The 19,492-nt window shown below is 48.0% G+C and overlaps 1 protein-coding gene across 1 annotated transcript in view; it reads left to right on the top strand.

Moving 5' to 3' along the window:
- Positions 1 to 18,703, top strand: part of VWA3A (von Willebrand factor A domain containing 3A) — a 46,479-nt gene extending 27,776 nt beyond the window's left edge. The window contains exons 20-33 of the mRNA XM_087417081.1: positions 2,091 to 2,161; positions 4,525 to 4,677; positions 6,122 to 6,212; positions 6,908 to 7,018; positions 7,587 to 7,684; positions 8,503 to 8,640; positions 9,596 to 9,704; positions 12,805 to 12,949; positions 13,924 to 14,068; positions 14,479 to 14,630; positions 15,448 to 15,571; positions 17,003 to 17,100; positions 17,291 to 17,356; positions 17,683 to 18,703. Coding sequence (XP_087273207.1) covers positions 2,091 to 2,161; positions 4,525 to 4,677; positions 6,122 to 6,212; positions 6,908 to 7,018; positions 7,587 to 7,684; positions 8,503 to 8,640; positions 9,596 to 9,704; positions 12,805 to 12,949; positions 13,924 to 14,068; positions 14,479 to 14,630; positions 15,448 to 15,571; positions 17,003 to 17,100; positions 17,291 to 17,342 — 1,487 coding nt within the window. The 3' untranslated portion in view covers positions 17,343 to 17,356; positions 17,683 to 18,703. The remainder of the gene's footprint in view (positions 1 to 2,090; positions 2,162 to 4,524; positions 4,678 to 6,121; positions 6,213 to 6,907; positions 7,019 to 7,586; positions 7,685 to 8,502; positions 8,641 to 9,595; positions 9,705 to 12,804; positions 12,950 to 13,923; positions 14,069 to 14,478; positions 14,631 to 15,447; positions 15,572 to 17,002; positions 17,101 to 17,290; positions 17,357 to 17,682) is intronic.
- The last annotated feature ends 789 nt before the right edge of the window (positions 18,704 to 19,492 follow it).

Raw genomic sequence — 19,492 nt, 5'->3', positions numbered from 1 at the left:
GTAAATTTTATGTTATGTATGTTTACCATAATTTTTTTAAAGTAAAACTATTTTAAAGTATTTTAGAATGTCAGAGTTGGAAAGGGCCCTAAAAGACCCTTACTTTAGTGTTTCCCAAAAGGTGAAGTGTTCACAACAGGTGTTTGGCAAGACAGTTGTACATGGAACACAGAGCAACAAATTTTCTTATTGTGGTAGTTGTGGGGATCAGAATATGCCATTCTAAAATATACCACTTTGGCATAAGGATTATTTTGAGCTGAAGACAATTAAGAAAGAGCAGATGCCAAAAAAGCACTCTGCTCCCAAGAGCAGGACATAAATTTCCATTTGTAAAGGAAGAAGAGGATGACTCTTAGACTCTGAATCACCAAGATAATTCTAGACTCTTACCAGTCCAGAGACAGCACCAAGAGGAATCTGCATAACAAACCTTACTAAAACAACCCTTATCTTCCATTAGGTCCCCCTGTGTATTTACCTCCCCACAGTTTGCCACCCCTAAAAGCCTAACCTCCTTTCCTTTGTCTTGTCACTTCTCTACAAACGCATTGTTCTTTGTTAAGATGCTATGTAAGCCCCAAGTTCTAACCACTCCTTTGAATTACTCATCACTGGGTTTCTCCCATGTGTGTGTGCGCTACCCATGTTACTGAACTCTGTTTTTCTCTTGTTAATCTGTAATTTGTCAGTTTAATTTCCAAGGCCCCAGCTGGAGAATCTAGGAGGGTAGAGGAAAAGTTTCTTTCTCTCCGATAAAGAGTTATATACTTGTTTTTTTGTTTCTTAGAAAAATGCTAGCTTTCCATTGTCGGCAGTGACATAAATTTTCTTTTTTAAATATATTTTTGAGGATGTTAACTAGACTTAGTGTGGTGGTCATTTTGCAATATATACAAATATCAAATCATTATGTTGTACACCTGAGACTAATATAATGTTATATGTCAATTATATCTCAATTAAAAAATATATACTTTTAAATAAATGCAAGTGGATTGATTAAAAATATAAATTAATTAAATAATCATTTAGGTGGTATCTAGATAAGGCAAAATTGTGACAATGATACACAAATGATTGAGGCTTGTGACACACTAGTGCATTCCAACCTCTCTGATTTACAGATGAAGAAATGACTCCCAGGGACATGAGGGGCCTTTGGTTACAAAGTTAGTGGCATAGCTGGTGCTGGAACTTGGCAGCCCTGTTTCCCAGGTCTTTCCATGAAAAGTGCTGGGTATATATATTTAAGTTATTAGTGGTGATGAATACTAATAATAGCAAACACTTATAGAACAGCTATTATAGATCAGACACAGTTCTAAGCATTTTACATACAGTCGTGCATCAATTAATGACGAGGATGTGTTCTGAGAAATACATCGTTAGGTGATTTTGTCATTGTAGGAACATCATAGAGTGTACTTACACAAACCTAAATGATATGGCCTACTATACACCTAGGCTATATGGTACTCGTCTTATGGGACCACCGTCATATATGTGATCCATCATTGACCGAAATGTCGTTATGCAGCACATGACTGTGTATGATGATTCGTTCCTCACAAGAACCCTATGAAGTAGGTTATTTTTATCCCCACTTTACAGTTGGGGAAGCTGAGACACAGAGCCCGAAAACACGCAGTTAAGTGGTGGAACCAAGAGTTGAACCCAGGCAGGTCAGCTTCAAGTCTTCTTAGCCATTATACTCTAGTCCCTCTCAAATAAGTCATCAGTATTCACTACAGCCTTTAGCTACTTTAAATAATCCCAAAATGGGTCTTTTTATTCACTGGAATAGCAAGACCTTTGTTCCTAACCTGCTCTTCCCTCTGGTGAGAGCTCTTGGCTGGGTGCCAGGGCGTTGGGTCCCAAGACCAGCCCCACTGTTGGTAACCTCACTGTAACTGCCCACCCCTTCACCACTGGACAGTGGAGGCGTGGAGGCTGGTCAGCTCAACTCATTAAGGCCCCACCCTGCCCCTCAGGCTGAGGTGACCTCCACGTGGCCCTCATGTCTTCAGATACGGACATGTGCCAGGATCTGTGTCCCTTCCCCACACTCATGATGTGCTTGTTTCCAGGCATTTACGAAAGTGATGACATCAGTGCCATCGCATCTGAGATGGAAAAGGCTCTCAACTACTCACAAAAGGTACGCCTGAGGTGTGGGGCACATCACCGCCCTGGCTTCCAGTATTCATGTCCTAGGGCTGCCATATAAAGTACCACAAACTAAGAGGCTTAAAACAACAGACATTTATTCTCTCATAGTTCCAGAGGCTGGAAGTCTGAGATCAAGGTGTCAGAAGGGCCATGCTCCCTCTGAAGGCTCTGGGTGGAATCCCTCCTTACCTCTTCCTAGCTTCTGGTGGTGGCCAGTGTTAAAGAAAAAAAAATGATACTGGACGCTTGTTAAAAATGTCAAGGAAGATTTTATTCAAGAGGAACTTGATTAGATATCAAGGGTAGGGGGGATTCTTTCTAAACTGGCTTAACAGGATTCTTGCTAAAGGCAAGCCAAGGCCTTAGATACCAAGGGTGGGGAGATTCTCACCCTTGACTTTGGAGGATTCTTTGCTAAAACTGGGTTCAAAAGACCAACATGGAGGCCTAGTTGAGAAGAGGGCTCAGAGGAGCCTGATTAAAGTTTGCTCAAGGAGGGAGTTGTCACCAGTAATCCTTGGCATTCTTTGGCTTGTCACAGCACAACTCCAATCTCTGCCTCCATCTTCACATGGCTCTCTTCCCTTGGTGTGTGTCTGTCTCATTTCTCCTCTTATAGGGACACCAGTCATATTGGGTTAAGGGCCCACCCCTCACCAATATGACCTCATTAACTTACATCTTAATTACATCTAGAAAGACCCTATTTCCTAGTAAGGTCACATTCACAGGTACCAGGGGTTTGGATTTCAAGATGTCTTTTTGGGGGACACGACTCATCCCTTATCAGCTTCCCTCCTCATGTCCTGATCCACTGACACCCAAGGCTTCAGATGAAACATGGGAGTCTCCAATAAGTCATTGGTTTTAGGTCTGTGTGCTGTACATTGTGGTCTCCTTTGAGTTCCTTGATCACATCAAGCTCATTCCTAAACTCAGGGCCTTTGCAGCTGCTATTTCCTCTGCCTGCCATTCCCCTCCCAGATTGTTCATGGATTGCTCCTTACTTTTCAAGGCTCACTAAAGTGTTACTTCCTCAGACAAGGGAGTTAAACAGTTCAAGGTGAGAATAGAGAGGCAGAAAAGGACCAGATCATGTCAGGAGTAATGAGAATGGAAATAAGGGAATGGACATGAGAACATTTAAGGAAGAACTGACCAAACTTGTGGCTGATTGAATGTATGGGGTGAGGGAGAAGAAATCCCAGGGTATCCCAGCTTCCTCATTGGGGGACCTGGTGGACGGTGGTGCCATTGACCAAGAGAGAGAAAACAGGAGGAGGATCCCGTGGGGGCTGCAGGGAGGGGGAGCCTAGAACAAAGGTGAGTTTCTGGGGCCTGTGAGATAACAAGTGGAGGTACCCTTCAGGCAGGTAGAAAAAGATAAGGGCTGGAGATAGAGACATGGGGCAGTTCAAGCCATGGGGATGGACAGAGAGCCTGCAGGTGGCCATGGTCAAAGCAGGGAGCAGGAGGGGCCTGTGAAGCAGACTCAGCCTGACTCGCATTTTAACTACCGTCATTTGCAGGACGGCTCATCTCCCCAGCTACATTGTGAGCTCCCGGGAGTGCGGGGCCATAGACTGGCAGATCTGGGGCTTCCTAGAGGTGCCTCAGAAGAGGCCCCTGAAAGGGCCCCTTCTCCTCAGATGCACATCAGCCCAGCTCCCTCATCTGATAAACTCAGTCACAAGGTGTTAACAGGCAATAATGGTTTAATGCACTCTTCCTAGGGTGTTATTTACATTCGAGTGGTGCCGTCTAGTGCTTTGATTGAGAATAATTACTAGAGAAACTTCCAGGCAGTTGAGAAATGTGTAGGCAAAAGGAACCAAGTATTACACCTCTGCTCTGCCAGCATCTGGAGTCAGCCCTGGGCACATGCTGAGCTGACTGGCTTGTGTGGATGCTGGGTGCACATATGGAAAGAGCACTGGCTTTGGAACCAGACCCACGTGGGTTTGAATCAAACGTCCTTTACATGCTAGTAGTGTGGCCTTGGGCAAGTTCCTTAAACTCCCTTAAACTGAGCTTTGGTTTCCTCGTCTGTATAATGGGGATAAGATAGCACTTACCCTACTGGCATAGGTGGCATGTCTTATTGGTGTAAGGGTTTGAGGCATTAACTAGCCCAGTGCCTGGTGCATCCCAGGCCCTCCATACATGGTACTTATTAATAGGATTGATCCACAGTGCTCTCGGCCCCAGGAGGCATTCTAGGGACAGAAAGAGGAGACCAGGGGCCCCAGTGGACCCAGTCTCTCCTGCTGTGTGTGTAAGCGTGTATGTCTGTTCCCTGCCTGGAGGCACACCATGGCTAGGGTGCTGCTAACCCTCCCAATCATGTTGCAGTGTGCCTTACTCGTGTCATCCCTGAAGAACCAGTCCAGGAAAGAACTGGAAAGTGTAGCCCTCCCGAAAGAAAAGCCAAAGATGCTCAAGCAAAGAAATCAGCCCAAGAAACTCGGTCCTTCCAAGCCCACAGCCCCCTCGGTGGGCAGAATGGTTTGACGCCCCTCCTTCATAACACGCAGAGGATTTTGTTTCCACCTTGTCTCCTGGTCTTTCCTAGATCTTGAAGTAGCCTGGACCAGGCCCCCAGACCCTAGGGCCAGCAGGGGCGGGGGCAGGGTCCTCAGTGGTGAGTGTCTCATGGGTGCCTCCAGCCCTGGCCTCCGGGGAGGAACTCTGCTGGGGGACCTGCTTCTCAGCTCTGGAGGCATCTCTGGCCTCCCCCTCCACCCCACCTTCGGCTCTGCCTGCCTGTGCCAGCTTTGTGGTACCAAGGACTCCATGGATTTGACACCCACCATGGCTGTAAGGCAGGAGGGCTTATCCTGGAGGGTCTCTCAGGGGCAGAGGAATTAGGGTAATTGGGTGTCTAATGGGCTCTTGCTGCTGCTGCCCAAGGCTTAGCAGGGGTCTGACAGGAGCCTGAGGGTGACTCTGTGCCTGCTGGGGCTTATCCTTATTCACAGCCTCTCAAATCTGTCCTGCATAACTACCCACTTCAGCAATTAGAAGGGCCTCTAGGGGTGTGACTGGGGGCAGATCCCAGAATCCACAGTGCTTATGAGCAGAAGGGACAATGAAACCCATGAGCTCTTCAGCATTTCACTGACTGATGGGCCCTTGTGAACACTGCACATTTTCGGAACAAGGAAATCCACCCAGACAGTGTGTAGCTTACTCCCATTTTGCATTTCCAGGAGACTCTGTCCACATAGGTACTGCCCTCATTCGAAGAACACAAGGTTTCAGGAGCCAGCCCAGAGACATCGCCCTCTCCTGCCTTACCAAATTCTGAGGTGAAACACCAGAATCTCAGGGTCTGCCTCTTGGGCCTTCAGTGGTTCCTGAGCTGATTCAGTGTGAGGGGACTTAGGCTATGCTAAGGCCTCTAACGGGCTTCCTGAAACCAGGGCCCGGGGCTCTCTGGAGTGGCAGCAACCAGCCTTTTTCACAGCAGCTCTCCCAGAGGTCTCCTCAGCTGGTCCAGTCCCTGCGTGACTTTGTTGAACCATCGCCAATTCCAGTTGTGCCCAGTAATGGAGGAACCCCTCCCTTAAAACTGAGGTGCCCAACAGGGCACAGAAGTTACCTGAAGGATTGCTTGTCCTGCTGGAGGCCCAGAAATCCCAGTCCAGTAGGAAGAGGGGCGGGTAACTGGTGAAGAAAGTTCTGGCAAATCCCACAGCTGTCCTAGCTTTCTCTCTCTCATTACACACTCACACGCACGCATGCACATACACACATGCATGTGCTTTTTCACCTCAAAGCCCAGTCTCCTCTGAATCTGCTCAGGAGGTGAAGCAAACATGTCCAGGCATCTACTCCCTCAGGCCCCTCCCTGCAAAGGTTCCTAATTGACAGATTGAGTCTGGGGTGACCGGGGTACTGCCTGCCACAGAGAACAGACCACTGATAGGAAAGACTGCCTGTTTTCTAGAGCATTAAAGGTGACCCTGACAGAGAGAAGAGTCCCCCCTTGAAAGCTCTGATATGGCATCCACTCAGTGGCAAACCAGGCATCCCACCAGGTAAGGCATAGCCATGGTTGGGCTGGCGGGTGGAGGGGCGGACAGAGGTGTATTAATAGTGATAGTCACTAAAATAATCAGTGATCATGGGTCTTGATCATGTGCCAGCCCTTCTTCTAAGATTGTCCTCTTTAAAGCTTATAACAATCAGTTGTATGTGGCAGGTAATCTCTAAGTTCCCCATTTTACTGATGAAGAAATTCAGGCTCACACGGGCTAAGGATAATGACCAGGGCCAGCTGGTTGTGACAGGGCATCCGTATTTTTATGAAAGCACTCAGCTCTTAGAACCTAAGACCACGTACTTATCTTACTTCTAATGTGAAAGACATAGCAGAGCGGTTCAGAGCAGAGTTCTGGAGTCAGCAAGACCTGGGTGGAATCTTTGCTCTATTTTACTGACTCTGAGTCCCACTTACCTCATCTGTAAACTGGGGGACCATGGGGATCAAATGAGACGGTACTGAGCACCATGCCTGGTAAATATCAGGACTTGGTAAATGGCCGCCCTAGCTGTTACTGACCCTGGTGAGGTCAGAGGACCTGGGGGAGTCCCAAAGGACCTCAAAGCCATCTAGGAGCCCCATTTCAAGGTCAGAGCACAGCTAAAATTGACAAGTCTCGAAGCCAAGCTAGACAGCTTCACCACATGAACTCATGAGGCTGCTCCAGCCGACAGGCCAAATGTCCTCCAGCTGCAGCCCAGCCAGTGAGAGAAGGGACCGCCGAATGGAGAAGGAAGACCAAATCGAGGGAGGCAGAGACATCACTCTCACTGTTTTATACAGAGACAGGGAATAACGTGGGTAAGTCGGAGGCTACACAAATGTCTGGACGGCCCCTCGCCCTGTGGGAACTGTAAGGTCAGCGGGCCCCGTGGGAAGGAGACCCCTCTAGCTGTCCTGGGACATGGGCAGCAGTGCCTCCGGAGCAGGCCAATCCTCAAACCACTCAGGTCTCCCAGTCCGGGGAAGTGGACACGCCAAGTCTTGACACTGGCAAGAGAATGAGAAAAGTCAGTATTAAAGATAAGATCTCCCAAGGTTCCCGGGTGCAGCAACCCCCGCTCCATTCACCAGGGGCAGTGTCCTCAGCTCTGAGGCTGATTGGGAAGGGAGTGGAGATGAGCCCCCAGGCCAGCCTGACTGATTGCCTCGAAATGGTAGATCGCAGTAACAATTCATTGAGGTGTGGAGAAGGAGGTCCCAGCACGCTTTCCCTGATCCACCTAACAGCCTCCCTTTCTACCTCTCAGCAAACTGCACCTAAGGAATTTTACAACTGACTTCATTGAGAGAAATTGACAGGAAAAAGGGGGCAGTGGCGGGAGGGGAGAGAGAGGTGCACAAGGTAACCTTATTCTGTTTCTCCCAGGCTCAGTGTACAAGAAGTACCCTCAAGGAAGGGGCGTAAGAAGGACTAGCCCTTCTATTGAGTTGCCCAGGAAGGACACAATCTGCTCAAGCCGAGAGGTATTAAGTTGTCAGCACCAGCACATGCCCCCCTAGGCAATAATTCCTTCCACCAACCATTATTTCTAGGAGGGTGGGCATACTTGGAAATGAGGACAAACCTGCTGGATGGGGAAAGGATTAAAGAAACCTACATTCAAAACCTGGGTCTGCCACTTCCTAGCTGGGTGACCTTAGGCAAGTCACTCAATCTCAATGTCTTCATTTATAAAATGAAGACAACTGTACCTATCTAATAGGATTGATGATTAATTGAAGCGTATTTTGTGTAAAGTACTTAGTGGTGTCGGATCCTTTTGGTTGCAAGCAACAGAAATCCCCCTTCTTGTTCATATCCAGAAGACAGAACATATTTCTTCCCATAACTATCCAATAAAAGTCTGAGCTTGGCTCTGATTGGGCCAATCCTGGATGCCATGCTCTGATTGCTTTGAGCCTGCCCATTCTTGTGTCTCTTGTTGTGACAAGAAGACTGAGATTATCCTAATTGGTTTAGAGTCTGAACTTTAGACCAATCAGGGCTTTCCACTCAAATTTTGTGGGAGAGGATTGAAATGGATATTGGGGAAGCAACAAGGTCCACGAGACTGAGGAGTAGTAGATGCTCAATACATTCAGTTCCCTTTTCCCCATATTTCTTGTTCATCTCTCCCCAGCACAGCGAAAGGAAGCTGCATGCGATGGATGCTCAGTGAGGACCTAGGGACCTCACATTTCAAACCTGAGACAGATTTCAAACATGAACTTTTAGTAGATGAGTCAATCAGTCCATTAAGCCTGAATTACCCAAAGTAATAGTTCTTTCCTTTATTCTAAAGTGGGTAGCAAATTATGGACTAAAAAAACTGAAGATGGAGATCTCCAGATACATCGGTCCCAAATGCACTCATCAAAAGTCAGCACAGAGATCAGCATCAGCCAAGTACTGCAGCGTCTTCCCCAGCACAGAGATCAACGTAAGTCATGATTTTTATTTATTTGTTTGTTTCCCTCCCAACTCCCGTCTCTTCTTGGGCACTAACGGCAGAGTGTCTTGGGGAGAGCTCCATGTGAATGTACGTACCATGGCTTCTATTCCTGCTTCTAAGAACTCCACCCCGCAAGGGGAACTACCCTCAGGGAATAGATGATGTAGAATCCCATTGGAAGAGAAGTCAGCCCCTCAGAGTGCCTGAGACCACGCGCTGGGGTTAGAGGGGCTCATTGGAGTGAGGATTAGAAACAGTTGCTGAGAACATAGGGCGGTGGCTGAAGTGCTTGCCGGTAAGAACTCTGTACCCCAATACTGATGATGGTTCTGTTAGGAAGGCGGGGAGCAGGGGTTATGACAGGAGGGGAAGGGGTCCTCTTCTCTATTTTCTAGTTTTGAGGTAGTGTTTTTTCATTGCTTTGACACTGAAACAAGTAAATTTAGTACAAAGGAAAATCTAATCACGCATTTTAAAAAAGACCCCATTTTCTCTCCTGGCTGTTTTCTACAGCATTATCAACATTAGGGGAAACTATGAAGCTAAAAGCCACCAAATTCAAAATTATCCACCAGAGGAATTTTATGGGAGTTTTATCATGCTGCCCCCTCTCCATCCGAAGTCATCTTTTAGTTTGAAATTTATGGACCTCTCATCTTACCATTAAGGGCTTTCTATTTTAAAATTTAGAGATACTATATTTTTTATTATTACAATTACCACATTTGCCACAAAACCATCATCTCGATTCTCCTACACTTTCCTAGAACCGTAAATCTAGTAGTTTAATCAAAGAAAAGGAGCTTTTAAACAAACAAAAATGTATGCTTGACAATGTTTTCAAAATTATGAAGCACAGTGGACTAAACTATTTTAGGGGGTGATGGCGATATGAAGAAATAGCTGATGGAGGGGCAGTTTGCCTTTGCTTGCCTTAATCCAGGGGAAAGTGAGACACATTCAATGGACACCCAGGGAAATGGAGGCGTACATCACGCGCCTGGAGAAGGTGATGAGGCGCTACGTCCAGAGGCTGCAGTGGCTGCTGTCTGGTGAGCCTGGTGCTGTCCAGGAGGGTGGAGGGGCGTGAGGGGAAGTGGAAGGTCACCCCCAGGGACCCCAAGGCAGTCCCTCCCAGGCTAGGCACCCACCAACTGTCAGGTCAGGCATGAGGCCAGGAGGGTCATCCCGGTAGAACATGACTTCTGGGTTCAGAGGTCAGGCAAGGTGCTGGATGACAGGGAGGTGGAGCTCGGGCCACAGAGCACCGAGAAAACCCATGCCTGTCCAGGCCTGCTCTGCAAGGCCACCTTCCACACCTTACCTTCCTGGGTGTCACTGAGGGGCTGACCCTCGAGAGGCTCAATTTAGTGTTGATTGGGCCCCGTAGAACTAGTCCATGAAGGTAGAGATGGGAGGGAGTCCTAACAGAGAAGAAGCCCCCCCTTCATCTTTACAAAGAGCGCCAAGGCCCCTCTGGGAGAGGTGAATGGACAGGGCTGGCTGAGCGGAGCCAGGCTCACATCCCAGAAGTGGGTGGGCTGAGCATCAAGTCCTAGAGGCCAGACAGACAGCTAGAACTGGATGAGAGGGTGTTTAGGCTTGGGGGCCTGGGGGTTCTTGGGACAATAGGAGGAAGGAGGGCAGGAGCCTTTTATGGAGATCCCTGTGTGGGCCACTCATGTTCCTGTGCAAATTCATTAGGTCCAATCCTCTGCAGCAGAACCTGGTATAAACAGTCCACGGGCAGTGGGATATAGCAATGACTGCCACTTTCCAAAGCCTCTGGAGGGGGCTGAAAGCTCCAGGTGTAGTTATCAGGTCAGAGGCTGAGATGGGACAAAGAGGTTATGTGCCTCTCCCATCCCCAATTCACATTTACCACCGGGAAGTGTATGAAGATCAGCAATGCGCTCCTTTTGAAGTCTGAGACAAGTCCCCCGCCTCACATACAAGTACACACCCCAGCACCATCCAGTACTTCAAAAGGTGCCCAGAGGATGCTTCATGGATTCACTCATTCCTTATTCAACAAATAAGTATAGCTCTCCCGCTAGGTGCTGGGGAGATGGTAGAAGGCAACACTCAACATGGTCCTGAGCTCATGGAGGATAGGGTCTGGGCGGAGACAGACGTTAACCAAAGTGTCTCACAAACAAGTCTAATGTTGCAACTGTGGCAAGTGTAGGAAGAAGACAGACACAGTGCAGTGAGAGCCTCTAAGAGAGACAGTGGGCCTGGACAGGAAGGTCGCAGGGGGCTCCCCTGAGGAGGTGATATTAGATCTGAGATCTAAAGGATGAGTAGGGTGGTGAACGTGATGTAATCTATGCAGAAATAGAAGTATAATGATGTACACCTGAAATTTATACAATGTCATAAACCAATGATACTGCAATAAATAAAAATTTTTAAAAAATAAAATAAAAAATAAAGGATGAGTAGATGTTGCCTGAGCAAGGAGAGGAAAGACAGGCATGACTGACATGCTGAGCAGGGGAGGATCCTGAGTACAGACTGAAAGAAGCTGGTGTGGCTGAGAGTAAGGGGTGAGACCATCCCAGGGAGACTGTGGCCTGGACTTTATCTTTTATCCTAAGAGCAATGGGAAGCCACTAAAAGGTTTTAAATAAGGGGAAAGTGATCAAGTTAGCATTGTTAATAATTCCTCTGGTTGCTGCAAGGAATATAAATTGTTGAGAGGATGGAGTGGAATCAGGGCAACCTACTAGCAGCCCAGGTGAAAGATCAGGCTAGCTGGAAAAGGGTAGTGATGATGGAGATGGACGAAGTAGGCAGAGTTAGAGAGATTGGGCAGGTAAAAATGACAGGGCTCTGTGTCTTGCAATGTCTCCATCGTCTGATTCCTAAGATGAATCAGCTGGCCATTTGTGGTTGGAGGTCCCTCGATGGCCGACTGGCTGGCTGGCTGTCTTCATGGAACATGCCCCATGCTTCAGGATGGCTCCCCTCTTGTCCTCATGTTGACATGAGCATTGCCAGAGAACACCCCGGATGAGTCCTGGAAGATTCCTGGGCAGTGGGTGCAGCCAGCTGAGGCCACCTTTTCCTGGAGAGCAGCAAGTCCATTTTGCAGCATTTTTCCCATTTTTTCTCCTACTGTCTCCAATGAGGTCCCAGAGATGTGATTCGAGAACACTGGACACGTCATCTTCTGTTTGGTTGACTTTTCCTGTGTTACCTCCATTTAGCCTTGTGGAGCCAGAAGGGCTGGGGTTAGAGGTTGCCTGACTAAAGTGTGGATCAGAGGACCTAGGTCTGAAGCTCGGCTGTCATTGCCAGGCTGTGTGACCCTGGACAAGCTGCTGGCCCTCTCTGTTTCCCCTTGGGATAAATTCCAAATCTTTTAACAACCTCTCTAGCTTTATTCATTGTCCCTCTCCCTATGGGTCTCTCCATTCCAGTCTTTTTATTCCCATGTTGGCTTTCTCTCTGTCCCCCAAGCATGCCATGCTCCTCTCTCCCCACTCAGAGCCTTTCCCTCACCTCCACACTCCACCTCTTTCTTTGACTAGCTGCTGCTCGTCCTTCAGTCTTAGCGTGTCTGCTCCCCAACCGATATCCATCTAAGTCAGATTCTCCCCATATGTGCTCCCTTAACCCTTTGCCATAACCCTCAGCAGAGTTGTGACTGTTTAACATCTGCTTCCCTGCCCGACTGTCAGCTCTGTGAGGCCAGGGACCCTCTGGTTCACCATTGCATTTTGCACAGTGCCAGGCACATAGTGGGTGTTCACTTGATTTCTGTTGACCAATTGATGGACTCCAAGCTCTGTAACATCTTTTCCAGCCCCAAACAACACTATGACATCATTTAGTCCAATCACTTACCTTTAGGTATGTGGAAACTCAAGCCTAGGGTGGTATAGCCACTTGTGCAAGTCATCACAGGCAAAGCCACAGCTGAGACCTTGATCCCCAAAGCCCAGACCACCAACCGGCTCTGCCCTTGGACAGTTGACCCCTCCAAGACCACCACCAAGGCCATCTCCCAGTGGGTTGACATCGTCAATGATCAGTCAGGCAGCAGGTGTTGCAAGACCTTGCATTTTAGAGCTACAGTGAGGAAAAACACCAGAGGAGCGACCCCTCACACCTTCCCTGCCTCTGCCCCCACCCACCTTGGAGCAGGGAGCCGCCGACTGTTTGGCACCATTTTGGAAAGCAAAGTGTGCATCCTGCTGGACACATCGGGGTCCATGGGCCCCTATCTGCAGCAGGTGAAGACAGAGCTGATTCTGCTGATCTGGGAGCAGCTAAGGAAGCACTGTGACAGGTAAGAGGCAGGGTGAGGGTAGGTGAGGATCAGGAAGATCAATGGGTAGTTCCTATGGCTTCCCAGGCCAAGGGCACTCCCTCCTCACAGTTCCAAAGGGCCCGGAGGTTTCAGAAATACTCTTCTGAATATTTATCTGAGCAGGAAAGAGCACTGCATTCTGCTGCAGAAGTAAAGCAGTTTTTAGAAATCCATCTCAGGCCCAGGGACAATTGCAAGCAGATCAAAGGAACCACCATATGGCCTTGAATTGTGGATTTCAGCTGAACTTGATTTTTTTTTCCCTGAGGAAGATTCGCCCTGACCCAACATCTTCTAATCTTCTACTATATATGTAGGTCACCACCACAGCATGGCTGGCGAGTGGTATAGGTCTGCGCCCGGGATCCGAACCCAGGAACTCAGGTCACTGAACCAGAGTGTGCCAAAATTAACCACTAGGCCATGGGGCTGGCCCTGAACTTGATTTTTTAAGGGAGGGAGAGGTGAGGTTGTTTGTTCTCTCTACCCAGAAGGGTTGACCCTAAGAGGATAGCAGGAGACTCAGGGCTGGGACTCATTCTTGCCTTATCGTCAAAAAGAGTAAACATTTGTTGAGCACTTTCCATGCATGCTGTCAATCCTCACGATGACTCTATGAGCTATTGCTATTATTATTCCCATTTTTCAGAAAAGGAAACTAGGACTTAGAGAGATTAAATAATTTGCCCACGATCACATAACCAGTAAGTGGCTGAGGTGGGATTTAAATTTCTTTCTGTCTGCATCCAGAATCTTCAATGTGTACTTCTCATTCTCAGGTGGTCCACAGCCCTCTCCCCGAGGGGCAATAGGGCTCCCTGTAGAGGTCTTCACCAAAAGGCATGAACGATCCTCACAGAGGTTACTTCACCCGATTTCAATATAAACTGGTGCGTTCTAACCAATCTCTTTCTCCCCCTCTCTGCCCACCTCGTCTCCTCTCCCCTCCCCAGTTTTAACCTGCTGAGCTTTGCAGAGGACCTACAGCTGTGGCAGGACACTCTGGTGGAGACCACAGATGCAGCATGTCATGAAGCTATGCAATGGGTGACCCACCTGCATGCTCAGGGGAGCACCTCAGTCTTGCAAGCATTACTGGCAAGTTCCACCATTGAGCCCAACCCCACAGCAAAACAGAAATACCATCGCCCCCCATACTGATATTACACAATGCTTTAGAATTTACAAAGAACACTTTAGAATTTACTGAGTGTTACTGCGTTTCATCTTCCCAACAACCTGGAGAGAAAGGAATTCTCCTTATTCTCACTTTATAGATGAAGACACAGAGGCTCAGAGAGGTTAAGTGACCTGCTGGGAGGTAACCAGCTAGGAAGTAGGCCATGCTCTTTCTCCTAAACCCCGGCAGTTTCCTTGGTCTGTGTGTTAACAGACAAGTCAGTGGGATCCAATCAGACACATTTTCCTTGGGGACAGCAGGCAGTTGGTTTTTCCCTTCCTGGTTAGCGCTTACCCCTGAGCCAGACAACCTTCCCGTGCTCTTTCAGAAAGCTTTCAGTTTTCCAGATGTGGAAGGGCTGTACCTCCTGACCGACGGGAAGCCAGACACAAGCTGCAGCCTTATTCTGAGTGAAGTCCGAAGACTCAAGGAGAACAGAGACGTGAAAGTGCACACCGTTTCCCTGAGCTGCTCAGACAGGTGGGCAGTGAGGAGCCAGGCTGAGTCCGATTCCTTTCCCGCGGCCACATGTCTGAGGGGCAGGGACTGAGAACGCCTCACCCGGGGCTTCCCCTTAGATGCTGCTCTCTCCTGGGCCCAAGTCAGTAAGTCAGAAACTAGGAGGGCCTAGGCAGGTAATGCCCCAGAGTGAGAGCCCCCTCTCCACCCGTAACTCACCCATCACTAGGACCCGCTCTGCTGACTTTCTCCAGCAGGGAATAGAGTTTGCGCAAGTTCCCACAGTCACGCGTTGTATCCTCCCTCCTGATCTTTCTTGGGAGCACATTTGTGAATATTTAGAGGGAAAACGTTTAAAGTAGTACTGTTATGGTTATTTTATAAACAATCACCATAGAAGAACATGTGTTAGACAAGAGAGATTTAGCTGCTTCAGAAAAAAACTTTACTGTAATTGGCAATTCCTCAGGTGCGTATTTGATATCTCTGTCTAAACCACGAGCTCCATAAAGGTCACACTGTGTTTCTGCCAGGCCTGGCACATAGTAGGCACTGGAGAGATGTCCAGTTAAGGAATGGAGCTACAGTGCACTGGCCATGGGCTTTTAGGGAGTCCCGTCTAAGTGACGATACTAACAGAGTGAGTCTACTTCACACAGCAGCTGTGGCCATAAACTGGCTGGGAGAGTGGGCGTGGTGATGCTGACGTGGCCTCAGGGCACAGAGCCTCAGGGTCCAAGGCTTTTGCCCCACAGACTTGAGTACCCCACGGGCTGGGGGCGCCCAGGGAGCCTGGTCCTTCAGGGGGCCTGGCCATAGCCCTCTGTTCCTCCACCAGGGCAGCAGCTAACTTCCTGAGAAGCCTGGCCTCCCTCACCGGGGGGCGCTACCACTGCCCTGCTGGTGAGGACACGCTCTTTAGAATTCACGGCCTGCTGACCAAGGGCTTCGTGGATGAGAGGGTAGGTGACTGAGTGAGGTCTGTTGAAACGGCTCCATAAATGTCAACAGGCGTGTTTTTTTCCTTCTAACTAAAAAGATCTCTCTACTTCTCTTGTGAGACAAAATATCAACTTTTGTAAGGGTTGTATTTCCCTGCTGCTCTCCTTGTAGGCTGACTCTCCTCCAGGTTGGGGGGGAAGCGGAGTTTGGGGGTGTTAATATTTAATAATAGAACAGTTTACGTTCCTTGAGCGCTTACACTGCGCAGGTTGGTTGCTTTGTATAGAATCCTTCTTTTAATCCTCCAACCACTGCTGTACCCATTTACCAGATGAATAAACAGACTCAGCAAGCTTTAGGAATATACCTAGTCAGAGTAGATGGTAAAGCAAGAGCCCAGATACCCATGCTCAACCTCTTTGCTTAATTCCTGCATATTTCTGTCTCCCTGTGTTCAATTCATTGAAACACAGATATTCAAATGGTCTGTTAAGTCGTAAATTTAGTAAAATCGTAGGTTCCATCACGCATGAAGGGTAAGAGGAAAGTACCAATGATCGTCTTCTGATCTGATAGAAAAATTATGCATGTATTTATACCTTTTAGGAATGTGGTGAAGGGCAGCAAATTATTAAGTAAGACAACCAACCAGAATTCCAGGTTTCTTGCTGGAGGTTCACGATTACTGCCACAGCACATGGCATGATTTTGGAAGTCGAGTGCTTCGTATGACTTCTTTGTTCAAGTAACTCTTCTAGGGACAAATATTACAAATAAAACAGAGAACAGAACAAGTAAAAGTAACCATGACTCACCCGCATCCTTATAACACAGGAAAACAAACTTGATGATGTTGTGAAGGTTCTCAGTTTAATATCTTATCGAATCAGATTCTTTGAATAGTTTGCGGATGCAGAATGGGATCATCTGCTTCTGCTGCCAGGGAGAAGGGATGGCTTCATCTCTCTCTTAGATTCTCTTGCTAATTGTGAGAATTTGTGTTTTTAAGGCCAGGCTCTGGAATTTCATTGGTTGACGTAAGAAAAAAGCATGCCTGTGAAGCTCCATTTTACTACAAGAAGTAGAGAAAGGGCTGAGTAGATTTTACTGAATAATAAAGAGATGAGGGGCATACACCACTTCTGTTCTACTGGGCAGAGAGGTGCTGACTTCAGTGAAGTCTAGAGGCCGTCTTGGTTTGCTACCACCCCCTCCCTGCACTGACTCTCAGACATCTTATTTCAAAGTGTACTATTTGCAGAATGACGGCCTTGACAGGCGGTGAGCTCCCTGTCCCTGGAGACACACAATCTGAGGCCCATAAGATTTCCTGCCCTGGGTGGGAGGCTGCATTTAATTAGCTCTACAAGTCTTCTCCTGAGATTTTGGGTTTTCAGGTCCCATCCAGACATTTCATGGGCTTAACTTCGGGCTCGTTTCCCCTTTTCAAGGACCCCACGTTGCCACTATTTGAAGGAGATGATTTAAGGAGATTGGCCCAGGAGATCACCAAGGCCAGAAGCTTCCTCCGGCAGGCCCAGTCCTTCAGGTGTGCCCTTCAAGCAGCCCCTGCCACCTGCCATGTGGCGCCAGCACACCCAGACCCCGCACCCCAGCAAGGCAGGACCCACCCTGACTGTGGTGCCCTTATTCAAAGTCCTCCTGCCCTACTTCTCCCCTCCAGGCTCAGAAATCTGGGCTTCAGGGGGGACCGTCTTCCTTCATCTCTTGTCTTCTAGGTTCCAACTCCAGAAGAAAAACAACACAGAACCAGAAGTCGCTCTTTTTTAGAGAAGTGTTCTCAGGTAAGGGGAGGGGATGGACTGCCCGCCTTTTGAGCACCCACCAGGGCCCAGACAGCATGCTCTGTTTTGTGGACAGTGGTAACTATGGGGAGGGATCAGAAATAATGATTCCTCTAAACAGAAAGGCCATCCTACAAAGAAGCACTCACTAGGCACACATTGCTCCTGAGGGTGAGGTGCCCTGGAAGGCTGTAAGCCACAGATCATCCGCAGGAAACATGATTCCGGCACCATGGCACCCTGGAAGCTGAGGGAAGAAAGGCTCTGCCAGCCCTGGGTCTACCCTAATGTTCCCACCCTGTCCCCCAACACACCCTACACTCCAGGATTGTCACTCACTGGGGAGTCCTGCACCGAGCCCCCTGCTTGGAACATCCTTCTTGCCACCCTCTGCCTGGTGACTCCTGCTAGTCCATCAAGGCACAGCTCAAGTGGCATCAGCTGCACTGTGAAGATGACCCTGGGACCATCAGGAGCTGGGAGCCTCCAGCCTTCCTCCCATAGCGTCCTGACCACACATCCCCCTTTACAGAGGTGACCCTTAGCACTTATTAACTTAGCACTCTGCATCAGCCTTCCTTGCTCCCCTGTCTAACTCTTCTCCTTGACCGTGAGCTCCCTCAGGATGAGGCTGGTGTCCTGACTGTCTCTGGGTCCCCAGAACAGACACGTGGCAGACACGTAGGAAACAGTGAGCATGCAGCTGAGTTGTGGGAGCCCAGCTCTGGAACCAGCCAGATGGGGTTGTTTCCGCCCTGGTCCTCTTGCTCTGTGCTTCCCCACCACTGTGGTCCATGGGAGTGACACAGATTCACCATCAGCCCGTCTTGGAGGAAGAAGGAACAAGTGAGCCTCACCCCCCTACCCCCACGCCTGCTCAACCAAACTGAACTTCAGTCTGCTCTGGAGCCCCGTCCAGAGCAAATACTCTGCTCAAGCATGTGAAAATCAGGCTGGATCTGCTGTGCCAGCCCTGCTGTGTACATATGAAATGAATGTGTCATGTATTATGTCATCTGGGGTCATTTTCCAAGACAGGAAAAATTGCTTTTATTTAATTAATATGATGAAAGTGGCTTTTAAACTGAAGTGATCATTGGTTCATATGTGTGTGTAAATTTTTTGTGAGATAAAACCTTATTAAAAGACTCATCCAGAATATATGAAGAACTCAAATCAATAAGAAAACGACAAACATCCCAACTTTTTAAAATGGACAAAAGACTCAAACAGGTACAAATGGGCAATAGGTGTATGAAAAGTTGCAACAGCCTTACCCATCAGTGAAATGCAAATTAAAACCACAATGAGATACCACTACATACCCACCAGAATGGCTAAAAATAAAAAGACTGATGATATCAAGACACGGAGCAATCAGAACTCTCGTATATTGCTAGGGTGGGGGTGGGGCAGTGTAAATTGGTCCAACCACTTTGGAAAACTGTTTGGCAATTTCTACTAAAGTAAAACATGTGCTTACTCTGTGCCAGCAGTTCCATTCCAAGAGAAATGAGTGCATATGGTTGACAAAAGACATATACAAGAATGTTTAGAGTAGCTTTATTCATAAGAGCCAAAAATTGGAAACTACTTAAATGTCCATCAATGGTAGAATGGACAAATAAATTGTGATACATTTGTACAGTGGAATACTACACATCAATTAAAAAAGAATGAACTAGGGCTGGCCCCATGGCTTAGTGGTTAAGTGCGCACACTCTACTACTGGCGGCCCGGGTTTGGATCCCGGGCGTGCACCGACGCACCGCTTCTCCAGCCATGCTGAGGCCGCGTCCCACATACAGCAACTAGAAGGATGTGTAACTATGACATACAACTATCTACTCGGGCTTTGGGGAAAAAAAGGAGGAGGATTGGCAATAGATGTTAGCTCAGAGCCGGTCTTCCTCAGCAAAAAAGAAAGAGGAGGATTAGCATGGATGTTAGCTCAGGGCTGATCTTCCTCACACACACACAAAAAAAAGCATGAACTACAGTTATATCAACAAGATGCATCAGTCTTATGAACAATATTGGGCAAAAGAAACCAGACAAAAGAATATATACTGTGTAATTCCATTTATATGAAGTTCAAGAACAGGCAAAACTATCGTTGGTGAAAGAAGTCAGAAT

The sequence above is a fragment of the Ceratotherium simum genome, chromosome 26, assembly GCF_057802395.1.
Source record: "Ceratotherium simum simum isolate JZ-2026a chromosome 26, ASM5780239v1, whole genome shotgun sequence".
Lineage (NCBI taxonomy): Eukaryota > Metazoa > Chordata > Mammalia > Perissodactyla > Rhinocerotidae > Ceratotherium > Ceratotherium simum.
Note: the sequence above shows the minus strand (reverse complement) of the source record. Positions and strands in the feature narration are given on the sequence as shown.